The 27,918-nt window shown below is 44.3% G+C and overlaps 1 protein-coding gene across 3 annotated transcripts; it reads right to left on the reverse strand.

Moving 5' to 3' along the window:
* Positions 1–26,718, reverse strand: LOC137335795 (8-oxo-dGDP phosphatase NUDT18-like). 3 transcript variants are annotated; one of them, XM_068001209.1, is made up of 7 exons: positions 26,602–26,718; positions 23,602–23,704; positions 23,157–23,310; positions 21,954–22,167; positions 16,965–21,187; positions 1,935–2,051; positions 1–233 (listed from the first exon to the last, which is right to left on the reverse strand). In XM_068001209.1, the coding sequence occupies exons 3-5, from the start codon at positions 23,304–23,306 to the stop codon at positions 20,586–20,588; spliced, it is 966 nt and encodes a 321-aa protein (XP_067857310.1). In that variant the 5' UTR covers positions 23,307–23,310; positions 23,602–23,704; positions 26,602–26,718; the 3' UTR covers positions 1–233; positions 1,935–2,051; positions 16,965–20,585. The 3 variants fall into 3 exon arrangements, with proteins under 3 accessions (XP_067857310.1, XP_067857313.1, XP_067857312.1); XM_068001212.1 differs by lacking the exons at positions 23,602–23,704; positions 26,602–26,718 and adding an exon at positions 22,687–22,774 and having other exon boundaries at positions 23,157–23,245; XM_068001211.1 differs by lacking the exons at positions 23,602–23,704; positions 26,602–26,718 and adding an exon at positions 22,687–22,883 and having other exon boundaries at positions 23,157–23,245.
* Between the last annotated feature and the right edge of the window lie 1,200 nt (positions 26,719–27,918).

Consider the following 27,918-nt stretch of genomic DNA (forward strand, 5'->3'; position numbering starts at 1 on the left):
CACAGTAATAACGGATTTATTTCAACAAGTCACCATTTACTTTTCATCACTAATCTGTAAATCACATGATTTTGAAAGTTCCATTTCTCATTAAAGTGCATGTTTTCAGGTCAGGATACAATCAGTCAGCTGCTTCTCCACACAACAGCCCCATCTCAAGTAATCCACCTCTACTTCCTCCTACGTTCTGGCCACTCGTCAGAAAGATGCTCCATCTCACCAGATAAATCAGCCTGTGAAACAAATGTGTTTCTCCAGTTTAAATCTGTGTTGCAATTTTTGGTGCAACATGGTTTCTGCTTGTGGGCTTTGAACAGTTTGCTTCTGAGCAGAGATCTTAACCTCCATTTTTACAGTGGATTTCTGTCCCATCCTTTAAGGATCCCCCCTCATGCCATTTAAAATATTGTAGAAAAAATTACCAAATATACTTGAACGAATTAAGCTGTTTAAATTAATTATTTAAATCATGGTAATAATTATTCTTAGATGTATCTATTTGATGCGATGGGGCTGCATGTACTTTTCAGATCTGAAATCCAGAGCACTGCAGAGCCCCATTCAACAGCCACCATTTTGGTTAATCTAACCCAGTTTGTCAGCTGCTTCTGAAGAACATAAGAAATCGGAGCAGGAGGAGGGCACACGGCCCCTCGAGCCTGCTCCGCCATTCATTAAGATCATGGCTGATCTTCGACCTCAACTCCACTTTCCCGCCCTACCCCCATTTCCCTTGATTCCCTTAGTGTCCAAAAATCGATCGATCTCAGTCTTGAATACAGCGATGCCCATATCCCATCAACGAATAAAAAAAAATATTTAACGACTGAGCATCCACAGCCCTTTGGGGTGGAGAATTCCAAAGATTCACAACCCTCTGTTTAGAAATTTCTCCTCATCTCAGTCCTAAATGGCCAGCCTCTTATCCTGTGACGATGACCCCAAGTTCTGGACTCTCCAGCCAGGGGAAACAGCCTCTCAGCATCTACCCTGTCAAGCCCTCTAAGAGTTTTATACGTTTCAATGAGATTACCTCTCATTCTTCTGAACTCCAGAGAAAGAGGCCCATTCTAATCAATCTCTCCTCACAGGACAACCCTCTCATCCCAGGAATCAATCTTGCCAACCTTCGTAGCATCCCCTTCTGAAGCAATCAAATCTTTCCTTCGAGAAGGAGACCAAATCTGTACACAGTACTCCAGGGTCTCTCTGGGGCCTGATATAATTGCAGCAAGACCTCCTTACTCTGAAACTCCAACCCCCTGACAATAAAGGCTAACATACCATTTACTTTCCGAATTGCTTGCTGTACCTGCACATTAACATTCTGTTATTAGTGTACGAGGACACCCAAATCCCTCTGACTGCCAACATTTCTTAGTCACTCACCTTTTTAAAAATATTCTGCTTTTCTATTCTTCCTGCCAAAGTGGATAATTTCACATTTCCCCAAATTATACTCCAACTGCCACCTTCTCACCCACTCACTTAACCTGTCGAAAGCCTGTCTTTAATTTGAATTAAAGCAGATGCAAAGGAACTTCCATATCATGCCCACTGAAGCATGTTACGTGCAGTTGAATATTGATTGTCGAGTTTGGAGTACCAATTCTGCACTTTGCTGAGTTTCGGCCCAGTTTCCGAACATTTCTTTGACTTTTTCTGCAACTTTTTCTTGACAAGAAACGGCAACTAACACCAATGTGGGATTGTTGTGGCAATTCCTCCCGTGTGCTGCCAAAATGGGCAATAAAGTCAGGCCCAACGTGCAGCAATTTTGGGTAAGAATCTGAGTAAACATGGAATGAGAACAGGCCATTCAGCCCATCAAGGCCATTCTTCTCTCAGTCCATGCACAATCTACCCCCTTGTGGACTCTGCCCCACCCATTAATCAGAGGGAAAGTTCTTCATAAATAACCCCGAAGCACTTACCTAAACCGATTCAACCTTTCCAGCATTTTCTGTTTTGATTTCAGATTTCCAGCATCCACAGTATTTTGCTTTTGATTATCATCGTTTGCACCTCCTGGTTTCAGACTAACTGGTGCCCTGTGCAGTGAAAATTGGAAATGAGAGGGAGAGGACACAGGTTGCTGTAATAACATTAGCATCCCACAAGGTGCCACTGTCGTCTGTCGACACCTGAACATGGTTTAACTTCAAGATCAATGAAAATTCTAACACAACCAACCTGCTGCTTTTCATTTGTCGGACTGGGGTAAATGTCAGTTTACTGAACTTCTTTATATTTTAGTTTTTTCAGTATATTCTTCAGCCTTTAGATAAAGTGTGAATGGATTCTTTGTTTGGTGTCTGTCATGCACCAGACGCCATCCTACAACTTATCCGCTTCATCCTGGATCACAATGTCTTCACCTTCGATAACCAGTTCTTTACTCAAACACACGGAACAGCCATGGGGACCAAATTTGCACCCCAATACGCCAACATTTTCATGCACAAGTTCGAGCAGGACTTCTTCACTGCACAGGACCTCCAAGCAACACGATACACTAGATACATCGACGACATTTTCTTTCTATGGACCCATGGCGACGAATCACTGAAGAGACTACACGATAACATCAACAAGTTCCATCCCACCATCAAGCTCACCATGGACTACTCCTCAGAATCAGTTTCTTTCTTGGACACACGAATCTCCATCAAAGACGGGCACCTCAGCACCTCACTCGACCGCAAGCCCACAGACAACCTCACGATGCTCCACTTTTCCAGCTTCCACCCTAACCACGTCAAAGAGGCCATCCCCTATGGACAGGCCCTGCGAATACACAGGGTCTGCTCAGACGAGGAGGAATGTGATGGACACCTACAGACGCTGAAAGACGCCCTAGTAAGAACGGGATATGACGCTCGACTCATCGATCGACAGTTCCGACGGGCCACAGCGAAAAATCGCATAGACCTCCTCAGGAGACTAACACGGGACGCAACCAACAGAGTACCCTTCGTCGTCCAGTACTTCCCCGGAGCGGAGAAACTACGCCATGTTCTCCGCAGCCTTCAGCATGTCATCAATGACGACGAACACCTCGCTATGGCCATCCCCACACCTCCACTACTCGCCTTTAAACAGCCACCCAACATCAAACAGACCATCGTTCGCAGCAAATTACCCAGCTTTCAGGAGAACAGCGTCCACGACACCACACAACCCTGCCACGGTAACCTCTGCAAGACATGCCAGATCATCGACACAGATACCACCATCACACGAGAGGACACCACCCATCAGGTGCATGGTTCATACTCCTGTGACTCGGCCAACGTTGTCCACCTCATACGTTGCAGGAAAGGATGCCCCAGAGCATGGTACATTGGCGAGACCATGCAGACACTGCGACAACGGATGAACGGACACCGCGCAACAATCGCCAAACAGGAGGGTTCTCTCCCTGTCGGGGAACACTTCAGCAGTCAGGGACATTCATCCACCGATCTTCGGGTAAGCGTACTCCAAGGCGGCCTTCGAGACACACGACAACGCAAAATCGTCGAGCAGAAATTGATAGCCAAGTTCCGCACCCATGAGGACGGCCTCAACCGGGATCTTGGGTTCATGTCACGCTACACGTAAGCCCACCAGCGAACAAAAGCTATCTGTTTTTAATATAACGGGTCATTTGCTGGCTTTCTCTGCCTTCCGGATGTTTCTGCCTCTCTCTCTCTTTTTTTTCCTGTTCGTTTTTTTTGTTGAATGTATATTCGGGGGTTCTGCAGGTGACACCTCTCTGTCTGAACACGGTGATTGCCTCGGCAACGGGCAGTTGCAGGGGCAGTCTGTAATCACCATGTATTGTTCTCTGATTTATAAATGCGTAGGCTTCGAGGAATTCCTGACATTTACCTGAGGAAGGAGGAAGCCTCCGAAAGCTTGTAGATTTCAAATAAAATCGTTGGACTATAACTTGGTGTTGTAAAATTGTTTACAATTGTCAACCCCAATCCATACCGGCATCTCCACATCATGCACCATACATACAGTGGTTCAGAACTTCCATTGTAATGGCGCAACTACGTTGTAGATTTACGCCGCAGAAGTCCCAGGAAATTATGGCCCAAGTGATTTACACCACACCATAATCTCCTGGGACTCATTGTTTCCCTTGCTGAAACAGTGAACAGTTAATTATCATAGCTCCGTCCCCATTAAAATCAGTGGCAATGGCGAATCTGCTGAATGACCGTGACTTTGATCATCGCGGCCTCTCAGACTGTTACAGAATGGTGCGGGAGGGCTCAGTATGTTTGGTGGAATCACAGGAATCTTAGTTTACTGTTTAAATATGTTTTCAATTCGACACGCAAACAAATTTATAATTGTTGTTAATTTCACTTCATTACCATGTATATTTCTGATCGGGCAGTTTTGTAACTTACTGCCAGCTGTTAGATGTTTGGCTTCAATTGAATATTTTTAGTAATTTACCATCAATCACATTTACAGCTGTGCATCTATTGGGCCGAATAATAATAATTTCTTTAATAAGCAAAATACATCTATTTAACCATTGTCTGATGACATGTCACAACACCACAGTGTAAAAAGAATCAGACAATAAAGTGTTTTGACTGCAATGGATCTGTTGGGAATTTGGGTTAGAACTTGGAGACTAATAGCTCAGCATTACTTGCATGATAAAATTCACTTCAAACGTGTCTCCCTCTCGATCTTGTTTATGCCTAAACACAATGTGTTTCATATCATTATCCGATTGTATTCTCTTTCCTCCATCTCTTGGCATTCACTTTCATTTCTGCTTGAGAAGCCTCACTCTCCAGAACTGGATTTTGTATCCTGTAATTATTGGTTTCCATCAATGATATATGTCTGTAACTTAACTATAATTATCCTTTCAAATTAACACAGGAACCCATTTAAAAGAGGCAACATCACTTCTGGGTATCAGAATACAGCTGCTTTTGAGATTCGACAAATTCTTTCTTTTTATATTTAACTCATTTTTTTGATCAGATCGATCAAAGCAGAGGCCACATTTCTGAAGGTTTAATGTAATACAAATGTGAAAGTTATTTATCCGAAATTATTTCTCGTACTATTAAATACTATAGGAATTTAGGAACAGGAGAAGGCCATTCAGCCCCTCGAGCCCGCTCCACCATTTGATAAGATCGTGGCTGATTAGTGATCTCGCTCCATATACCTGCCTTTGGCCCATATCCCGTAATACCTTAGCTTGGCAAAAAGCTATCTATCTCAGACTTAAATTTAGTAATTGAGCTAGCATCAATTGCCGTTTGCGGAAGAGAGTTCCAAACTTCTACCACCCTTTGTGTGTAGAAATGTTTTCTAATCTCACTCCTGAACGGTCTGGCTCTAATTTTTAGACTGTGCCCCCTACTCCTAGAATCCCCAACCAGCGGAAATTGTTTCTCTCTACCCACCCTATCTGTTCCCCCTGATATCTCATAAACTTCGATCAGATCACCCCTTAACCGTCTAAACTCGAAAGAATACAACCCCAATTTGTGTAATCTCTCCTCGTAACTTAACCCTTGAAGTCCGGCTATCATTCCAGTAAACCTGCGCTGCACTCCCTCCAAGGCCAATATGTCCTTCCGAAGGTGCGGTGCCCAGAACTGCTCACAGTACTCCAGGTGCAGTCTAACAAGGGTTTTGTGTAGCTGCAGCATAACTTCTGCCCCCTTGTACTCTCATCCTCTCGGTATAAAGGCCAGCATTCCATTAGACTTATTGATTATTTTCTGCACCTGTTCATGACACTTCAATGATCTGTGAACCTGAACCCCGAAGTCCCTTTGGACATGCACTGCTTTTAACTTTTTACCATTTAGAAAGTACCTGTTCTATCCTTTTTGGACCAAAGTGGATGACCTCACATTTGCCTACATTGAATTCCATTTGCCACAGTTTTGCCCATTCACCTAATCTATCAATATCGCTTTGTAATTTTACGTTTTCATCAACACTGCTTACAATGCCACCAATCTTTGTGTCATCGGCAAACTTAGATATGAGACTTTCTATGCCTTCATCCAAGTCGTTAATAAATGTGGCCCCAAGACAGATCCCTGCAGGACTCCACTAGTCACATCCTGCCAATGTGAGTACCTACCCATTATCCCTACTCTCTGTCGCCTTTCGCTCAGCCATCTTCCTAACCAGGTCTGTACTTTTCCCTCGATTCCATGGGCTTCTATCTTAGCTAACAGTCTCTTATGTGGAACTTTATCAAATGCCTTCTGGAAGTCCATCTAAATAACATCCATTGCAGATACTGTAATCAAAAAACGAGGGCAGTCCTTGAAACACAGAAATTGCCTCTTGGAGTGAACACTTTTCTGAACTTCTTTCTGCTGTCAATCAGCAGTAAAGTATCGAACTGTTAAAAATCCACAGTTGATAGAAACATAGAAAATAGGAGCAAGAGTAGGTCATTCGGCCCTTCGGGCCTGCTCCGCCATTCAAAATGATCATGGCTGATCGTCTAACTCAGTACCCTGTTCCCGCTTTTGCCCCATATCCCTTGATCCCTTTAGAATTAAGAAATATATCTATCTCCTTCTTGAATACACCTAATGACTTGGCCTCCACTGCCTTCTGTGGTAGAGAATTCCATAGGTTCACCACCCTCTGAGTGAAGAAAGTTCTCCTCATCTCTGTTCTAAATGGCATACCCCGTATCCTGAGACTGTGACCCCTGGTTCTGGACTCCCCAGCCGTTGGTAACATCCTCCCTGCATCTACTCTGTCTGGTCCTGTTGGAATTTTATATGTTTCGATGAGATCACCTCTCATTCTTCTAAACTCGAGTGAGTATGGGCCTCGTCGACCCAATCTCTCCTCATACGTCAGTCCTGCCATCCCAGGAATCAGTCTGGTAAACCTTTGTTGCACTCCCTCCATGGCAAGGACATCCTTCTTCAGATAGGGAAACCAAAACTGCACACAATACTTCAGATGTGGTCTCACCAAGGCCCTGTATAACTGCAGTAAGACATCCCTGTTCCTGTACTCAAATCCTCTTGCAATGAAGGCCAACATACCATTCGCCTTCCTAACTGATTGCTGCACCTGAATGATCGCTTTCAGCGACTGGTGTACAAGGACACCCAGGTCTCGTTGCACCTCCCCTTTTCCCAATCTATCACCATTCAGATAATAATCTGCCTTTCTGTTTTTACAACCAAAGTGGATAACCTCACATTTATCCACGTTATACTGCATCTGCCATGTTCTTGCCCACTCACCCAACTTGTCTAAATCATATTGGAGCCTCTTTGCATCCTCCTCACAGCTCACATTCCACCCCAGCTTTGTGTCGTCTGCAAACTTGGAAATGTTACATTTAGTTCCCTCATCCAAATCATTGATATATATTGTGAATAGCTGGGGCCCAAGCACAGATCCCTGCGGTAACCCACGAGTCACTGCCTGCCACCCAGAAAAAGACCCGTTTATTCCTACTCTCTGTTTCCTGTCTGTCAACCAATTCTCAATCCATGCCAGTATATTCCCCCCAATCCCATGTCCTTTAATTTTGCACACTAACCTCTTGTGTGGGACCTTATCAAAAGCCTTCTGAAAATCCAAATGCACCACATCCACTGGTTCTCCCCTATCTATTCTACAAGTTACATCCTCAAAAAACTCCAGTAGATTTGTTAAGCATGATTTCCCTTTCATAAACCCATGCTGACTTTGTCCAATCCCATTAATGCCCTCCAAGTGTTCTGTTATCACATCTTTTATAATTGACTCTAGCATTTTCCCCACCACTGATGTTAGGCTAACTGGTCGTAATTCCCTGTTTTTTCTCTCCCTCCTTTTTTAAATAGTGGGGTTACATTTGCCACCCTCCAATCTGTAGGAACTGTTCCAGAGTCGATAGAATTTTGGAAGATGATCACCAATGCATCCACTATTTCCAGGGCCACTTCCTTTAGTACTCTGGGATGTCGATTATCAGGCCCTGGGGATTTGTCAGCCTTTAGCCCCATTAATTTCCCTCACACTATTTTTTTTACTAATACTGATTTCCTTCAGTTCCTCCCTCTCACTAGACCCTTGGTTCCCTAACATTTCTGGCAGGTTATTTGTGTCCTCCTTTGTGAAGACAGAACCAAAGTATGTTTATTACTGAAGATTGGAGGGTAGCAAATGTTGTGCCTTTGTTTAAGAAGGGCGGCAGGGAAAAGCCTGGGAACTACTGACCGGTGAGCCTGACATCTGTAGTGGGTAAGTTGTTAGAGGGTATTCTGAGAGACAGGATCTACAGGCATTTGGAGAGGCAGGGACTGATTAGGGACAGTCAACATGGTTTTGTGAGAGGAAAATCATGTCTCACGAATTTGATTGAGTTTTTTGAAGGGGTAACCAAGAAGATAGATGAGGGCTGTGTAGTAGACGTGGTCTACATGGACTTTAGCAAAGCCTTTGACAAGGTACCGCACGGTAGGTTATATAAGGTTAAATCTCACGGGATCCAAGGTGAGGTAGCCAATTGGATACAAAATTGGACTGACGACAGAAGACAGAGGGTGGTTGCAGAGGGTTGTTTTTCAAACTGGCGGCCTGTGACCAGCGGTGTGCCTCAGGGATCGGTGCTGGGTCCGCTGTTATTTGTTATTTATATTCATGATTTGGATGAGAATTTAGGAGGCATGGTTAGTAAGTTTGCAGATGACACCAAGATTGGTGGCATTGTGGACAGTGAAGAAGGTTATCTAGGATTGCAACGGGATCTTGATAAATTGGGCCAGTGGGCCGATGAATGGCAGATGGAGTTTAATTTAGATAAATGTGAGGTGATGCATTTTGGTAGATCGAATCGGGCCAGGACCTACTCCGTTAATGGTAGGGCGTTGGGGAGAGTTATAGAACAAAGAGATCTAGGAGTACAGGTTCATAGCTCCTTGAAAGTGGAGTCACAGGTGGATAGGGTGGTGAAGAAGGCATTCAGCATGCTTGGTTTTATTGGTCAGAACATTGAATACAGGAGTTGGGATGTCTTGTTGAAGTTGTACAAGACATTAGTAAGGCCACACTTGGAATACTGTGTACAGTTCAGGTCACCCTATTATAGAAAGGATATTATTAAACTAGAAAGAGTGCAGAAAAGATTTACTAGGATGCTACCGGGACTTGATGGTTTGACTTACAGGGAGAGGTTGGATAGACTGAGACTTTTTTCCCTGGAGAGTAGGAGGTTTCGGGGTGATCTTATAGAAGTCTATAAAATAATGAGGGGCATAGATAAGGTAGATAGTCAAAATCTTTTCCCAAAGGTAGGGGAGTCTATAACGAGGGGACATAAATTTAAGGTGAGAGGGGAGAGATACAAAAGGGTCCAGAGGGGCAATTTTTTCACTCAAAGGGTGGTGAGTGTCTGGAACAAGCTGCCAGAGGCAGTAGTAGAGGCGGGTATAATTTTGTCTTTTAAAAAGCATTTGGACAGTTACATGGGTAAGATGGGTATAGAAGGATATGGGCCAAGTGCAGGCAATTGGGACTAGCTTAGTGGTATAAACTGGGCGACATGGACATGTTGGGCCGAAGGGCTTGTTTCCATGTTGTAAACTTCTATGATTCTATGTGTTTAATTGTTCTGCCATTTCTTTGTTCCCCATTATAATTTCCCCCATTTCTGACTGTAAGGGACCGACATTTGTCTTCACTAATCTTTTTCTCTTGACATATTTATAGAAGCTTTTACAGTCAGTTTTTATGTTCCCTGCTAGTTTATTCTCAGACTCTATTTTCCCCCTCTTACTCAATCTCTTTGTCCTCCTTTGCTGAATTTTGAACTGCTCCCAATCCTCTGTCTTATCGCTTTTTCTGGCAATTTTTTTGTCTCCTCTTTGGATCTCATACTCACCCTAATTTCTTTTGTCAGCCACGGTTGAGCCGCCTTTCCTGTTGTATTTTAGTGCCAGACAGGAATGAATAATTGTTGTAATTCCTGCACATGTTCCCAGCCATAGCCTTGGAATAGTGTGTGAGTTGCAGAAGAACGCTTATTTTCCGAATAACGTTATGCAAACATTTATTCACTATTTATTACTGTTTATAGCTTTTAGTAATTGGCTAGTAACTGACATTTACAGACACTTTAAACTCAGACTACCAATAACACAGAGTCGAAACTCACACTGTCCTGAACACAGACATTCCACTCACACTGCCATTAATACAGACGGACTAAACTCACACTGCCAATAATACAGATGGTCTAAACTCTCATTGCCATTAATACAGATGGTCTAAACTCACACTGCCAATAATACAGATGGTCTAAACTCTCATTGCCATTAATACAGATGGTCTAAACTCACACTGCCATTAATACAGACGGACTAAACTCACACTGCCATTAATACAGACGGACTAAACTCACACTGCCATTAATACAGACGGACTAAACTCACACTGCCATTAATACAGACGGACTAAACTCACACTGCCATTAATACAGATGGTCTAAACTCTCATTGCCATTAATACAGACGGACTAAACTCACACTGCCATTAATACAGACGGACTAAACTCACACTGCCATTAATACAGACGGACTAAACTCACACTGCCATTAATACAGACGGACTAAACTCACACTGCCATTAATACAGACGGACTAAACTCACACTGCCATTAATACAGACGGACTAAACTCACACTGCCATTAATACAGACGGTCTAAACTCACACTGCCATTAATACAGACGGTCTAAACTCACACTGCCATTAATACAGACGGACTAAACTCACACTGCCATTAATACAGATGGTCTGAACTCACACTGCCATTAATACAGACGGTCTAAACTCACACTGCCATTAATACAGACGGACTAAACTCACACTGCCATTAATACAGACGGTCTAAACTCACACTGCCATTACTACAGACGGACTAAACTCACACTGCCATTAATACAGACGGACTAAACTCACACTGCCATTAATACAGACGGTCTAAACTCACACTGCCATTAATACAGACGGACTAAACTCACACTGCCATTAATACAGACGGACTAAACTCATACTGCCATTAATACAGACGGTCTAAACTCACACTGCCATTAATACAGACGGACTAAACTCACACTGCCATTAATACAGATGGTCTAAACTCACACTGCCATTAATACAGACGGTCTAAACTCACACTGCCATTAATACAGACGGTCTAAACTCACACTGCCATTAATACAGACGGACGAAACTCACACTGCCATTAATACAGATGGACTAAACTCAAACTGCCATTAATACAGATGGTCTAAACTCACACTGCCATTAATACAGACGGACTAAACTCACACTGCCATTAATACAGACGGACTAAACTCACACTGCCATTAATACAGACGGACTAAACTCACACTGCCATTAATACAGACGGACTAAACTCACACTGCCATTAATACAGACGGACTAAACTCACACTGCCATTAATACAGACGGACTAAACTCACACTGCCATTAATACAGACGGACTAAACTCACACTGCCATTAATACAGACGGACTAAACTCACACTGCCATTAATACAGACGGACTAAACTCACACTGCCATTAATACAGACGGACTAAACTCACACTGCCATTAATACAGACGGACTAAACTCACACTGCCATTAATACAGACGGACTAAACTCACACTGCCATTAATACAGACGGACTAAACTCACACTGCCATTAATACAGACGGACTAAACTCACACTGCCATTAATACAGACGGACTAAACTCACACTGCCATTAATACAGACGGACTAAACTCACACTGCCATTAATACAGACGGACTAAACTCACACTGCCATTAATACAGACGGTCTAAACTCACACTGCCATTAATACAGACGGTCTAAACTCACACTGCCATTAATACAGATGGTCTGAACTCACACTGCCATTAATACAGACGGTCTAAACTCACACTGCCATTAATACAGACGGACTAAACTCACACTGCCATTAATACAGACGGTCTAAACTCACACTGCCATTACTACAGACGGACTAAACTCACACTGCCATTAATACAGACGGACTAAACTCACACTGCCATTAATACAGACGGTCTAAACTCACACTGCCATAAATACAGACGGACTAAACTCACACTGCCATTAATACAGACGGACTAAACTCACACTGCCATTAATACAGACGGACTAAACTCACACTGCCATTAATACAGACGGACTAAACTCACACTGCCATTAATACAGACGGACTAAACTCACACTGCCATTAATACAGACGGTCTAAACTCACACTGCCATTAATACAGACGGACTAAATTCACACTGCCATTAATACAGACGGTCTAAACTCACACTGCCATTAATACAGACGGACTAAACTCACACTGCCATTAATACAGACGGACTAAACTCACACTGCCATTAATACAGATGGTCGAAACTCACACTGCCATTAATACAGACGGACTAAACTCACACTGCCATTAATACAGACGGTCTAAACTCACACTGCCATTAATACAGACGGACTAAACTCACACTGCCATTAATACAGACGGACTAAACTCACACTGCCATTAATACAGACGGACTAAACTCACACTGCCATTAATACAGACGGTCTAAACTCACACTGCCATTAATACAGACGGTCTAAACTCACACTGCCATTAATACAGACGGACTAAACTCACACTGCCATTAATACAGATGGTCGAAACTCTCACTACCTTTCATCGACACTCAAAACTAATACTTATTCCAATGCAGGTGAAGAGATGGAAGAGGAGCAGGCTTTACAAACTTTAAAATAGATTGCTGTCATTGCAATTGATCATAAAATTAATCATCAGCATGAGCTGATGAATTTCTTCAACGTAAACATTCCACCTCCTGCTAATTTTGTGAATGAGATCACAGTGACATGAGAAAATATATTCCAGATTGATAGCATTACAGACTCAGGCCATTCATCTAACGCAAGGGACAATTGTTCCCTGAAAATTGAAATCAAAATTTGTTTTTGTTCTCCCATTCAACTTTTAAGTGAATTTGGAAATCAGAAACTTGTTCCCCATCATTTTGTACCAGACACGTAAAGTGTTGTGACATCATAAAACACAAGGGGCCCGATATTAGGAGGGAGGCGGGTTGGCAGTGCGGGGGTCAACTGGGCGTGTGGGTAACGTGCCCAGTAAAATCGGTGGGTTCCCCATGCGATCGTAAGTAAATTGAAGCCACTCACCTTGGCTTCCGGGTTTCGGGCTGGAAAGTTGTGCAGCGGACGGACTGTGCACCCACATCAAAGGCTGTCAGCTGGAGGATCCCTATTTAAAGGGGCAGTCCTCCACTGATTAATGCTGCTGAAAGGAGCCAAAATTACAGCATGGAGCAGCCCAGGGGGAAGGCTGCTCCCAGGTTTCATGATGCCTCACTCCAGGTCCTCCTGGACGGAGTGAGGAGGAGGGGGAGGACAGAGATCTTCTTCCCAGCGGACAGGAGGAAGTGGCCTGCCTCTGCCACCTGGCTCGAGGTGGCAGAGGAGGTCACCAGCACCACCAACATATCATGCACCTGCATACAGTGCAGGAGGTGCATCAATGACCTAAGTAGGCCAGCCGAAGTGAGTACACTTACTCATTCCCCTACACTCCGTCTGCCACATCACCGCCCCCACCCCACATCTCCTTCTGCACTGCCAACACTACTCTGTCACATCACCCCTCATACCCACTCAAAGCTCATCCTCACCTTACCTGCACTAACTCACCTCGCCAGTACTCATCCCACCACTACCACTCAACCCAATCATCATAAAATCTCATGGCTCTGTCTCATGCTCACCCTCCGATGCATCTCTTCTACGGTCAGCCTCACCCAACCTGCCACTACCTGTGCTGCAGCCACAGGGCATGCATCACGTATGTGTAGTAGGAAGCGTAAGGCAAACGTGTCGTGAGCATGAAGGGGATGCACAAGGGTGTTTGAGGGCTTGTCATGGTTTTTACTTATATTTGATTTCTGATCAACTCACATTACATATTATGTTGTCATCACTACTGCCACGTCGGAACACAGGAACATCGGAACAGGAGTAGGCCATTCAGCCCCTCGTGCCTGCTCTGCCATTTGATAAGATCATGGCTGATCTGTGATCTCGCTCCATAGACCTGCCTTTGGCCCATATCCCTTAATACCTTTGGTTGCCAAAAAGCTATCTATCTCAGATTTAAATTTAGCAATTGAGCTCGTATCAATTGCCGTTTGCAGAAGAGAGTTCCAAACTTCTACCACCCTTTGTGTGTAGAAGTGTTTTCTAATCTCACTCCTGAAAGGTCTGGCTCTAATTTTTAGACTGTGCCCCCGACTCCTAGAATCCCCAACCAGCGCAAATAGTTTCTCTCTATCCACCCTATCTGTTCCCCTTAATATCTTATAAACCTTGATCAGATCACCTCTTAACGTCTAAACTTGAGAGAATACAACCCCAATTTGTGTAATCTCTCCTCATAACTTAACCCTTGAAGTCCGGGTATCATTCTAGTAAACCTGCGCTGCACTCCCTCCAAGGCCAATATATCCTTCCGAAGGTGCGGCGCCCAGAACTGCTCACAGTACTCCAGGTGCGGTCTAACCAGGATTTTGTATAGCTGCAGCATAACTTCTGCCCCCTTGTACTCTTGTCCTCTGGATGTAAAAGCCAGCATTCCATTAGACTTATTGATTATTTTCTGCACCTGTTCATGACACTTCAATGATCGATGTACCTGAACCCGAGTCCCTTTGGACATCCACTGTTTTTAACTTTTTACCATTTAGAAAGTACCCTGTTCTATCCTTTTTTGATCCAAAGTGGATGACCTCACATTTGTCTACATTGAATTCCATTTGCCACAGTTTTGCCCATTCATCTAATCTATCAATATCCCTTTGTAATTTTATGTTTTCATCTACACTGCTTACAATGCCACCAATCTTTGTGTCATCGGCAAACTTAAATATGAGACTTTCTATGCCTTCATCTAAGTCGTTAATAAATATTGTGAATAATTGAGGCCCCAAGACAGATCCCTGCGGGACTCCACTCGTCACATCCTGCCAATGTGAGTACCTACCTATTGTCCCGACTCTCTGTCGCCTTTCGCTCAGCCAACTTCCTAACCAAGTCTGTACTTTTCCCTCGATTCCATGGGCTTCTATCTTAGCTAACAGTCTCTTATGTGGGACCTTATCAAATGCCTTCTGGAAGTCCATATAAATAACATCCATTGACATTCCCCATGCCCACTACTTTAGTCATCTCTTCAAAAAATTCAATCAGGTTTGTCAGGCACGACCTACCTTTCACAAATCCGTGCTGGCTCTCTCTGATTAACTGAAAATTCTCGAGGTGTTCAGTCACCCTATCCTTAATTATAGACTCCAGCATTTTCCCCACAACAGATGTTAGGCTAACTGGTCTATAATTCCCTGGTTTCCCTCTCTCTCCTTTCTTAAAAAGCGGAGTGACATGTGCAATTTTCCAATCCAGAGGGACAGTTCCTGAATCTAGAGAACTTTGAAAGATTATAGTTCGGGCATCCGCAATGTGCTCACCTACTTCCTTTAAAATCCTGGGATGGAAACCATCTGGTCCTGGGGATTTGTCACTCTTTAGTGCTATTATTTTCTTCATTACTGTTGCTTTACTTATGTTAATTTTATAGAGTCCCTGTCCCCGATTCAATATTAGTTTTCTTGGGATTTCCGGCATGCTATCCTCTTTTTCTACTGTAAATACTGACGCAAAGTAATTGTTCAACACGTCCGCCATTTCCCCATTGTCAATGACAATATCCCCACTTTCAGTTTTTAAGGGGCCAACACCACTCCTGACCACCCTCTTTTTCCTAATATAACAGTACAAGTTCTTCGTATTGGTCTTGCCATTTTTGACTGGCTTGTGCAATAATGCCCTTTCACGAGGTTCTGCATGAACACCCTTGACGCCACCCATTCGGTCACCCTACAGTGGGGGTGTGTGTAGTTGCACGACTACTTTGTGCAGGTGCCTGTTGAGCAGCACTGTGTTGCGTCGCTCCACGTGGTGGAGGTGGATGGCATGCCTGGCGAGGCTGGTGATGTTGGTCGTCCTCCAATGGAGTGATGAATGCAGCAATGGACTCCCCCCCTCCCCCAATCCGGACGGAGTGAGTGTGAGGGGGTCCATAAAGTAAGTAAATGTGTTTGGACAGCAGAGTTTAGGGTATTATTTAATAATTTGGAGTGTGGAGACAATGGTGAGGCAGGCAAAACTTTGTCTGAGGTGACAGAGTGCTCTGCTGCAATGAATGAGGGTTTACCCCGCACCTGTTCAATGGACCTTTGCAGCTGCCACTGACTGCAACACGTCTGTTTAAACAGGGAGTGTTTCCCCCAGCATGGGAAACAGGCTCTGGGTAGTCCAAAATCCGAATCCTCCTGAAATCTCCAACTAATGAGGTCTGTAAACGACCTCAAGTACCCAGATAATGATCTTAAATGGGATCCCGCCGGCTTTGATTGCCGGTGGGAGTCCCGCATGCGGGGGTTGTGCGCGCACCGATTTGCATCATTGGGGAACCCGGAAGTGGGCAGGTTGGAGCCGGGCTCTGGACCCACTCCGGGAATCCCCAATTTTAGAAGCCCCCCCACCATGAACGCACCCGCACGGCCATCCGAAAATTGACCCCAAGATATTCAGTTCCCACTGATACTACGATGGAGACTGAACTTACTGCCTGATGTCACTTTTCAGAGATGACAAGTTATGGTTACTGGGCCAATCGTACTTCACATCTCAATCAAAAAAAAATGGTTGTGAAGCAGCAAAAGAAGCACTCACTTTTCTGGCTCCTATGCTTTTCTTCCTATTACTGAACATGATGTGCAGAGAAACAAGATTAACAATTAAAAAATAATGAACAAAATGATCAATTACCTTCTTGCAGTTTCCATGGCAGTCTCTCCCTTTTCCAGAAACTCCTTCATGGTTCTAGGTAGGGAGCTATCAAATAAATTCAGATCAATGACATTCCCTCCATCCTTCTCCTCTATTCCCACTCTCACTCCATTCTGATCGTCATCAGTCAGGAACTGGACGAGCCTCATCCTCCAACCCTTGGACACTGACAGAGGCCTCACCTGGAAACAACAGCTGTGCTTCGTCCAAATGCTCCCAGGTCTGGCTCGGACCAAACGTAGAATTGCAGTTGTCTTAGCGAGAACCTGCTCTGCAATACTGAATACGGTCATTTAATCAACTTTGTAAGAACTTGTAGATGGAAAAATTGCTCTTTATTAAAGTTTCACAATCATTTTCAAGACACTGATTATGTTGGAGGTGTGTGAGCAGTTCAAGATATCCCATCATAGGGAAGATATTCCAGCTGTCGACAGGATGCAGTAAAGATTCACTTCCAAATAAGAGGTTTTTATTAATTGGAGTTTATTTTCACTGGAACGGAGAAGGTTAAAGGAGGAATGCAATAGGGGTTTTCTCGCTGAGCCAGATTGGTCACAACTTTGACTTCCCATTTCACCCCAAGCTGAGCTTCCAACACCATATCTTGTCCATCACAAAGACCATCTACTTCCACCTTTAACATCGCCTGCTTTTACCCCTACCTCAGCGCATCTGCCACTAAACCCTCATCGATGCCTTTGTGACATCTCGTCTCAATTATTCCAATGCTGTCTTGACTGGACTGCCAACCTCCACACTCTGTAAACTTCAGCTCATCCAAAACTCTGCTGCCCATATCCAATTCCGCAAAAAGTCCCACTCGCCCATCACACCTGTCCTCGCTGGTTCCTCGTCGCCAACACTTCAAATTTAAAACCCTCTGAGGCCTCGCCCCCACCCTATCTCTGTAACCTTCTCCAGTATTTGAACTGCACTCAAACTTTCCATTCCTCTGACTCCAGACTCTTGCATATCCCTCTGCCCTTTACCCCACTATTGGCACCCGTACGTTCAGCCGCCAAAGCCCTACGCTCCGAAGTTCCCTTCTTACATGTTTTCACCTCTCCACATCCCTCTCATCCTTTACGACTATCTCTAAAAACCACCTCTTTGACCGAGCTTTTGGTCATTCCTCCGAATATCCCCACCTGTGGCTCAGTGGCCATTTTGTTCCTTATATCTCGGTGAGGCATCTTCTGAAAAGGTGCTTGAAAAATACAAGTTATTGTTGCTAATCGCAAAAGGTTGCTTTCATTGGTTAGTGAATCAGTTACAAGGGGGTGTGGACTCAGGGCTATCACCAGACGAACAAAAGGGGTATTTACGAGACATTTGTTCACAAAGAGTTGTTGGAAGGTAGATTCCAACACCACAATGGTGATTGAAGCAGAGATGATAACATCATTTGAAAGCAATTAGACAGGTGTTTGAAATGGAAGAATATGGAGAAATGGCCGGGGAATGGGATTAAAGTTGACATCTCCAGCTGAAGAGCTTTCCCCAACACAGGCACATTGGGATAAATGAACTCCTTCTGTGCTGAACATTCTTTCATCCACGAAGAGGGTGGGATGTTTCTTTCTTGGGTATTATTTTTAACAAAATTGAACTGGAGCGACAGGGCTGTAAACACTGGAAATGTTGGACGTGACCTTTATGATCAGCAAGAATGAAACAAGGTGGCTGCCAACCAAAATAAAAATGTAGAGAGTTGTGTTTATTTTTAAAAGCAATGTCCAGCCAAACATGTCACTGTTGATACATAACAAGTCATTGCCAATCCTAATAAGTGACAATTCACAGGTTGGTTTTAGCTGTAACAATAATAAAACAATGTGCATTTCGATAGATTTCGAAAAATGTTCTGCAGCACTTCACAGATCAATGGACACTGATCGGGAGAGAAAAGATTTTCTCTCCCGAAGAGGAAATCTTCAGTCAGCTTTTAAAAGGAGGGAGCTCCAGAAAGCACCTGAAAGAGTAGACACCAAAGGTGAACCAAATAGGACTGGAAGTGAGGAGTAGACCAATGGGGATGCTCGCTGAAGATTGCAGTGTTCAGTTCCATTCGCAACCCCTCAAATAACGAAGTAGTCCGAGCCCGCATGCAGCAAGACCTGGACAATATCCAGGCTTGGGCTCACAAGTGGCAAGTAACATTTGTGCCAGACAAGTGCCAGGCAATGACCATCGACAACAAGAGAGAGTCTAATCACCTCCCCTTGACATTCAACAGCATTACCATCACCGAATCCCCCACCATCAACATCCTGGGGGTCACCATTGACCAGAAACTTAACTGGACCAGCCACATAAATACTGTGGCTCCAAGGACAGGTCAGAGGCTGGGTATTCTGCGGCGAGTGACTCACCTCCTGACTCCCTAAAGCCTTTCCACCATCTACAAGGCACAAGTCAGGAGTGTGATGGAATACTTTCCATTTGCCTGGATGAGTGCAGCTTCAACAACATTCAAGAAACTCGACAGCATCCAGGCCAAAGCAGCCCACTTGATTGGGACCCCATCCACCACCTTCACCACTAGCATACTGTGGCTGCAGTGTGTACCATCCACAGGATGCACTGCAACAACTCGCCAAGGCTTCTTCGACAGCACCTCCCAAACTCGCGACCTCCACCACCTAGGACAAGGGCAGCAGGCACATGGGAACAACACCACCTGCACGTTCCCCTCCAAGTCACACACCATCCCGACTTGGAAATATATCGCCGTTCCTTCATCGTCGCTGGGTCAAAGTCCTGGAACTCCCTTCCTAACAGCACTGTGGGAGAACCTTCAGCACATGGACTGCAGCGGTTCAAGGTGGTGGCTCACCACCACCTCCTCAAGGGCAATTAGGGATGGGCAATAAATGCCGGCCTCACCAGCGACGCCCACATCTCATGAACGAATAAAAAAAAAAGTGCCAGAGGAAAGGAATAAAGAACATCATGGGGTGAGGCTATGAGGAGCCTTTTTTCCCTCAGTTACTGCCCCAGTGACAGTCTGTAAACCAAGTGAGAATTGGTTTGGAGGGTGCACTGTCTCCCAGTGCAGGGACCCCATTGTGACATTGGCTTGCTGGTTTATCTGGAGGCGAGTCGAAAGCACCGTCCACTGACAGGTCCACTATGCATGTATCCCATTACTGAGCCAGAGGAGCACGTCAGTGGGGAACAATAACCTGCCCTTATCAAGATCTTTTGTCTGTAAAAGCTGCCCACGTGATATCTAAAATAAGTAGGAATTGAAAAGTGTGATGTCCAGCCATACGCTCTGATGACATGAAGGTGGTTGGTACAACACTAGCTGTTATGTGTTGGTCTTTCCACTATGTTGAAGCCAGAGATCTAATACATGAGTTTTGTGCTTAACACACTTAGATTGTGAAGAGGCAAGCAGGTGCTGAAGTGATGCACCTTCAATGAACTGAGCCACCGTTCTGTGCATTTTTGTTGCCCATCTTGTGATCAAGAGGATAATGGCAATACATTAACAATATTTCTGGGAAGTGAGCTACGCTGATGATCATTTAATGGACTAACAGAACTCAACAAAATTAAACCTGTCTTTATTCCATCATTTCCCATGTCACTTTAATTCAAAAATGGCACAACAGAAGAAAATGACAACCTCTCTAACAATTGAATTTTCAAATCATCATTATCTACTTTGTGCCAACCATACTTCTTGCTGTTAACATCTGGAGGGAACTGGCTGTATTTGGTTTCCATCTGGGCAACAGTGACTAACACATTGAAACAAACACCATCTGTCTTCCCAGGCTCTGCTCCACTGTGCTGCAATCCCAAAATGCCATGTATTTTCACCTTGACCTGTGAATCCCTCAAGCACTCCTTGGTCAGTCTATCGATGGCCATTTCTATGCTGCAAGATAGATCAGCTGAGGAAGAGCCACAAGCAGTCACAGGGAAATGAGGATAGCCCTGATTGTTAGTCAACAGCCACAGTTCATTGTCTTTGTTGAGGAAGGCTGCCACTACTCTGTGGCACACAACTGAACAGGGCAACTCCACAGGAATAGTCATTGGATGAGAAGCTTTCTCCTTGTGTTTCACAGCAAATGAGATCAAATTTAAGATGTCCCTGGCTCTTAGTGGAAGAGGTGACACTCTGTCCCACCATCTCGCCTGCAAGGATTCTGCATCGCTCTCTGAGGTGCTCTTCAAATTTCCTCCTAAAATTGAACAACACTTACATCAACATTTGACAAATAATTCAACTATTGAAATACCCCCGAGAACATAATCCCGCCCAGCTATGTGCTGAAACATACAATTTTTATTGAAGCCACTAGAAGTACAAGACAATTGGAAAAACTCTCAACACTAATCTATGCTTAACAATGCCTATGAAAACTATGTAAACAATGTTGAAAACAAAAAGTTGAGACAAGAATCATATCTATAAAGTGTTATCTTAATGATAGAAGCAAAGGAATGTCAACATTAACAGTACACTATTTACAAAGGTGCTGCATGTAATTGCTACCATGAGTTACACACTAAATTCCCTGCAAAACTACACCTTTCCACTCAGCAAGTTATTAGCAATTCTATTTTCAGCATTGAAGTTTGTGGTATCCATTTCCGACTCACTTTTAAAAAAAAATGAAAACCCATTGGCTGCTCACAGAACCAGAGTCCCAAACATTTCACTCTTCGAGAATAGCTCAGATGCCCAGACAAAACCTTTCCCATTATAATGTGTTACCTGATGTGTACACTACAGTACCTGCAGCACATTACACAACACAGCTGCCATAACATTGTCCAAAAACATCTCTGGAGACCACATCCCTGAAAATTCCAATCTCCCATCAAAATGATTGCACTCACAATTTGTTAATTGAAATAAAACTTCATTCAGAACGACACTCACTATCTTTCTCCCCTCCTCATGATGCTCCAGCCCCCCTTCCCCAAAAAAGAAGAAATCCAAACCTGTAGCTCTGGCCAGGAAAACAAAACGGATCCATCGCGGACCTCTCTCCTCTACGCTCAGCAGGGTGTAGGGCTCGCACTCCAAACCTGTTTCTTCTTCAACCTCTCTCTTCACCGCCTCGACAATAGTTTCATTTTGTTCCATTCTCCCTGCTGGCAGGTACCACTTGCCATAACAATCCGGCTTTGCTTCCTGCATCATCACCACTTCTTTCTGCACGTTTAAATAAAAAGGAAAATCAGTCACACAGGCTGTAATTGAAGTCTTTACAGGGAAAAAAGGGGGCCCCACCCCTCAATGTGATCTTCAATCAAACAACTATAACGTTGCCTTCATCAGCACATTGCTAGACTTTTCTAAATCCTACACACCAAGCTGGCAGGGCAGAGATGTCACAGGAGCAGCCAGAAGCTGACCATCAATTGCAAGCCTTTTAATCTCAGAGCTGTGTCCCAGCCACAACCCAACTCCACACATCGACCCCAACATGTACACACATTGGCAGCATGTGTGTTGAATACCCTTGCAACGGTACCCCAGAACCAATCAGTGCCTTGTCTCTCCTATGATTGCTGCACTTATTTTCAATCGTGTAATATTGCATGTGACAAACTAAAGCTGGTTCAGAACACTCAGCTGCTAAGAAACACAACTATTAATCAATGCAACGCACAAGAAGCATTAATGGCCAACGTCACTGCAAAGCACAGCAACTATGTTGTCTGCTCTCACCTCTCTAAAACCAGCTCTTCTCGATTGCACAAAGATGAACATTCGGAACGAGACCCCAGTCCGAGCAGTTTGGGTCCAAGCTCTTACACTGTTGGGCAGTAGAAAGTGCAGGACTAATGTTTTAAATCACCTTCATGGTTCTTCTGTTGCCCACCCCAAAACAACAACAACTTGCACTTTCAATGTGAAAAACATCCCTAGATAAGCAAAAGGAAAATGGATGCTGAGTCAAAAGGGGAGCTGTCTGGAGGGGTGACTGAAAGCTTGGTCTAACAGATAGGATTCGAGAGTGTTTTTAAAGGAGGAGGAGGAGAAAGAAACAGCGACAACATACAAACATCTCTTTACATAGGCTAGATGCACATCAACAGGAAAGGAGTCCCAAGGACCACACACATCTCTACCATCTTATCAGGCCTGACTCTAGCATGTCTTATCAGGCCAGGGTGTAACAATGACTCTCCGCTTACCTGCTCGTTCAGTATTACTGCAGCGACGATGTAGCAAACTGTTTTCCGTACAGCTACCGGCACCACTTCATCCGGGGGTGAGTCGTACTCCTGCACCTCCAAGCCCTCTCCTTTCAAAAGGAGCTCCAGTCGATTTTCGATTAAGTCCATATCTCTTCATAAAAAGACATTTTTCAACAAATTTTCTTCCAAAGACCAGCTAACCACATAAAAATACTTAAAAAAACAAACAAAATTGTACTGCACGTTCACGGACAATCGAACTATTACATGTACTGAAGGAAACACAAATAGCCACAAAAACAGTGCAATAATATTAAAAATATAAGGTCACATTAAGAAACAACCGTAGTTCTTCAATGGGCGAGTAACTGGAGGAACTACCTGTCAGAGTACAAAGCCATACAGACCTGAAGGTTGCAGTTAGATAACTGTTCTGAGTTACCTGATCAGTTTGGCACTGCAACTGGACTCAGTGCCTCTCTTCCAGGGAGGAAAAATTCCAACTGGATTCCTGTTCCTGATCGTTATCCAACAAGAGTCAGCGCCTTTCAAAGAGGAGGGAAGAGAATTAGGCTTAAAAAAGAGGCAATGCCAACACAACAAATCTGAAGAGGCTCACAATGGCTTAACTGGACCATGATGTGGAGATGCCGGTGATGGAATGGGGTTAACAATTGTAAACAATTTTACAACACCAAGTTATAGTCCAACGATTTTATTTTTAATCCCACAAGCTTTCGGGGGCTTTCCCCTTCCTCAGGCTGTGTGAAAAAGACCGCCTTTTCCAACTTGGTGTTGTAAAATTGTTTACAATTGTTAACCAGACCAGGCATTATAGATACTGGGAGCCTTAGTGCAGGGCAGTAACTCTTTCATTAGTGGCTCACCTCCAGACATCACAAATCCTCTCCACTGAACTACCAAGTTCATCGGGTGTGAGATGGAAGAGTCACCACCAGCCCAACAACACTCAGAAGGTTCGACACAATGCAGAACAGTTTGATCGGATATTGGATTCAATATCCACCCCCTTCCCCCACAGGCACACCATAACTGCAATTATGTACCTTTTATAAAGGATGTGATAACAGGACACTTGGAAAATATCAACAGGATTCGACAGAGTCAACATGGATTTATGAAAGGGAAATCATGTTTGACAAACTTACTGGAGTTTTTTTTGAGGATGTAACTGGTAGAATAGATAAGGGAGAACCAGTGGATGTGGTTTATTTGGATTTGCAGAAGGCCTTTGATAAAGTCCCACCCAAGAGGTTAGTGTGCAAAATTAAAGCACATGGGATTGGTGGTAATATACTGGCATGGATTGAAAATTAGTTAACAGACAGGAAACAGAGAGTAGGAATAAATGGGTCTTTTTCGGGGTGGCAGGCAGTGACCAGCAGGGTACTGCAGGGATCAGTTCTTGGGCCCCAGCTATTCTCAATAGATGTTAATGATTTGGATGAGGGAACCAAATGGAATATTTCCAAGTTTGCTGACGACACAAAACTAGGTTGGATCGTGAGTTGTGAGGAGGATGCAAAGAGGCTTCACAGCGATTTCGACAAGTTGAGTAAGTGGGCAAATACATGGCAGATGCAGTATAATGTGGATAAATGTGAAGTTATCCACTTTGAAGGAAAAACAGAAAGGCAGAGTATTATTTAAATGGTGATAGATTGGGAAATGTTGATGTACAGAGGGACCTGGATGTTCTTGTACACCAGTCACTGAAAGCAAACATGCAGGTGCAGCAAGCAGTTAGAAAGGCAGATGGTATGTTGGCCTTCATTGCAAGAAGATTTGAGTGCAGGAGCAAGGATGTCTTACTGCAGTTGTACAGGGTCTTGGTGAGACCACACCTGGAGCATTGTGTGCCATTTTGGTCTCCTTACCCAAGAAAGGATATACTTGCCATAAAGGCAGTGCAGCAAAGATTCACCAGACTGATTCCTGGGATGGCAGAACTGTCGTATGAGGAGAGATTGGGTCGACTCGGCCTGTATTCACTCAAGTTTAGAAGAATGAGAAGGGATCTCATTGAAACATATAAAATTCTGATAGGACTGGACAGACTGGATGCAGGGAGGATGTTTCCCCTGGCTGGGGGTTCCAGAACAAGGGGTCATAGTCTCAGGATACGGGATAGGACATTTAGGATTGAGATGAGGAGAAATTTCTTCACTCAGAGGGTGGTGAACCTGTGGAATTCTCTACCACAGAAGGCTGTGGAGGCCAAGTCACTGAATATATTTAAGAAGGAGCTAGATAGGTTTCTCGACACAAAAGGCATCAAGGGGTATGGGGAGAGAGTGGGAATATGGTATTGAGATAGAGGATCAGCCATGATCATATTGAATGGCAGAGCAGGCTCAAAGGGCCGAATGGCCTACTCCTGCTCCTAGTTTCTATGTTTCTATCGACAGGATGCCTGCAACTTACCGAGCTTACCTCGGCAGCACTGCCAAGAAGGACATGTGCAGCAATATCATGGGAACAACACCACCTCCAAGTCGCACACCATCCTGATGGGGCCATAGATCACTGTTCCTTCAATTTCCAAACTAACACTATAATCACAAGGATTACATTGGTTCAAGCAGAAGATCCACCATCACCTTCTCAGGGCAACTCGGGATAAGCAAGAAATGCAGCTTTGTCCAGTGATTTTAAAAAAACCCACAAAATATACTACAGAATGGGATCTGCTCTAAAAGAGCCTGAATGACCTGCTTTATCACACTAAACCCAATCTTCATGATCCCCCACCTTGGCCAGGGGACTTACAAGGAGGATTTTGCTGATGACCAGGGAATGCAAAAGGACATCAGTGGACAAGCAATGCCATTCTGCCCACAGGAAATCAGAATATGAAAAAGTTTTTTAAAAATGGGAATGCAGATTAAAAATGGGAATGCAGATTATGCATCTTTACACATTATATAGAATCTGCAACACAAAAGCAGGCCATTCGGCCCAACTGGTCCATGCTAGTGTTTTTGCTCCACACGAGCCTCCTCCCACCCCTCTTCATCTCACCCTATCAGCATATCCTTCCATTCCTTTCTCCCTCGTGTGATTATCCAGCTTCCCCTTAAATGCACCCATGCTAATCGCTGCAACTACTTCTTCTTACATTTACTACCGTACATTTTTAATTGGGGACAAAAAACTTGAATGCCCATCTTGGGCAAGCACAAAACCACCGGAGCTTGGCCCTGCATTGTGTAGATGGAAATAAAAGCCTCCCATTAAAGATGCGGCGAGACTCGGCCCGGGAGCAGCTGCTGATGTTGCGGCATCAGTTTCACTCCCAGTGCGGGGCGGCCCTGCTCCAAACCCCGGAGGCCGCAAGCGGCTCTTTCTCCCTCGGCACGATTCCCCGGCTGATTCCCCCAGGCCCGGCCCTGTCCTGTCCTTCTCCTGCCCGCTTGCTTACCATTTCCTCCCCCACCGCCTGGCCGCAAGGGTCCTGGTCCGGCTCAGGCTCCTCCAACACACCGCAGGCCAGGCCCGGTTGTCAAGGGACACCGGTTAAATAATCCCCGCCCCCTTCCTCTTCTGATTGGCGTCAGCCGGTTTTATCGCGTCTGTGACCCAACTGGAGCGCCAGCTGTCATTGGTCCATTCAGATGTCAATCACTCCCCAGACCTGGCTGTCAATCAAAGGAGGCTGAAAGGATGCAACACTCAGATTTTCAAGCGCTCTGTGTCAGGAATGGAGCAATAACTGAACTGCAAAGTGCATTAAAGAATGGATATACGTTCTGAAAATTATTTGATAAATTGTCACTGCATTTTTTTTTGCTGTCCCACTGAAAAGCAGTGGGACACAGCGTTTGTTGCACTGTGTCAGCTGTGGTTCAATCGGAAGCAAGCGCTCTGACATCTGAGGTTGTTGGTTCAAGTCCTGCTCTGGGGACTTCAGCACAAAATCCAGGCGAATACTCTTTTGCAGGCAACCATTTAGAGCCTTCCCACCACTGTATACCGAGGGGCTGCAATCAGGGAAACCCCCCCACCACAATCCCCCCGGCAGAATGTAAAATTAATTGCCGTAATGTACCTGTAATGAATCTGTAATCAATAATCTGTATTGATTTTAATGCAAGGAGACACCCCAGAGTGTCATGAACTGTAATTATGTACAATGTGTTCATTGAACTGCACTTGATGTTACCTGCAAATTGTATAATCTGTATTGTGTCTGTTTGGAATGTGATATGACAACTGTGTTGTATGTTTTGCTGCAAATTTTATGAATAAAGTATATTTTTGGAAAAAAAATACTCCTTTGCAGTCCTGACGGAGTGCTGCACTGTCTGAGGTGCCTTTTTTATGAAATGTTGAACCTGAGGCCGTGCCTGCCCTCTCAGGTGGAGGGAAAAGATCCCATGGCACTATTTTGAAGAAGAGCAGTGGAATTTGACCTGCTGTCCTCGTCAATATTTATCCCTCAACCAACACCACAAAAACAGATTATGTGGTTATCATCACATTGCTGTTTGTGGGATCTTGCTGTGTGCGAATTGGCTGCTGTGTTTCCTGCATCACAACAGTGACTGCACTTCAAAAGAGTCCTTCATTGGCTGTAAAGCGCTGTGAGACGTTGTGAAAGGCGCTATATAAATGCAAGTCTGTTTATTGAATAAGATTGAATTTAACCCCTATCGAAATTAATGAACAATTACCTGCTGTACTTTGGTTTAAATAAAACCCGTGCAAAGAAGAAACAGTCCAAGTTCAATGCTTCAAA

The sequence above is a fragment of the Heptranchias perlo genome, chromosome 20 (assembly GCF_035084215.1).
Source record: "Heptranchias perlo isolate sHepPer1 chromosome 20, sHepPer1.hap1, whole genome shotgun sequence".
NCBI classification, from domain to species: Eukaryota; Metazoa; Chordata; class Chondrichthyes; order Hexanchiformes; family Hexanchidae; genus Heptranchias; species Heptranchias perlo.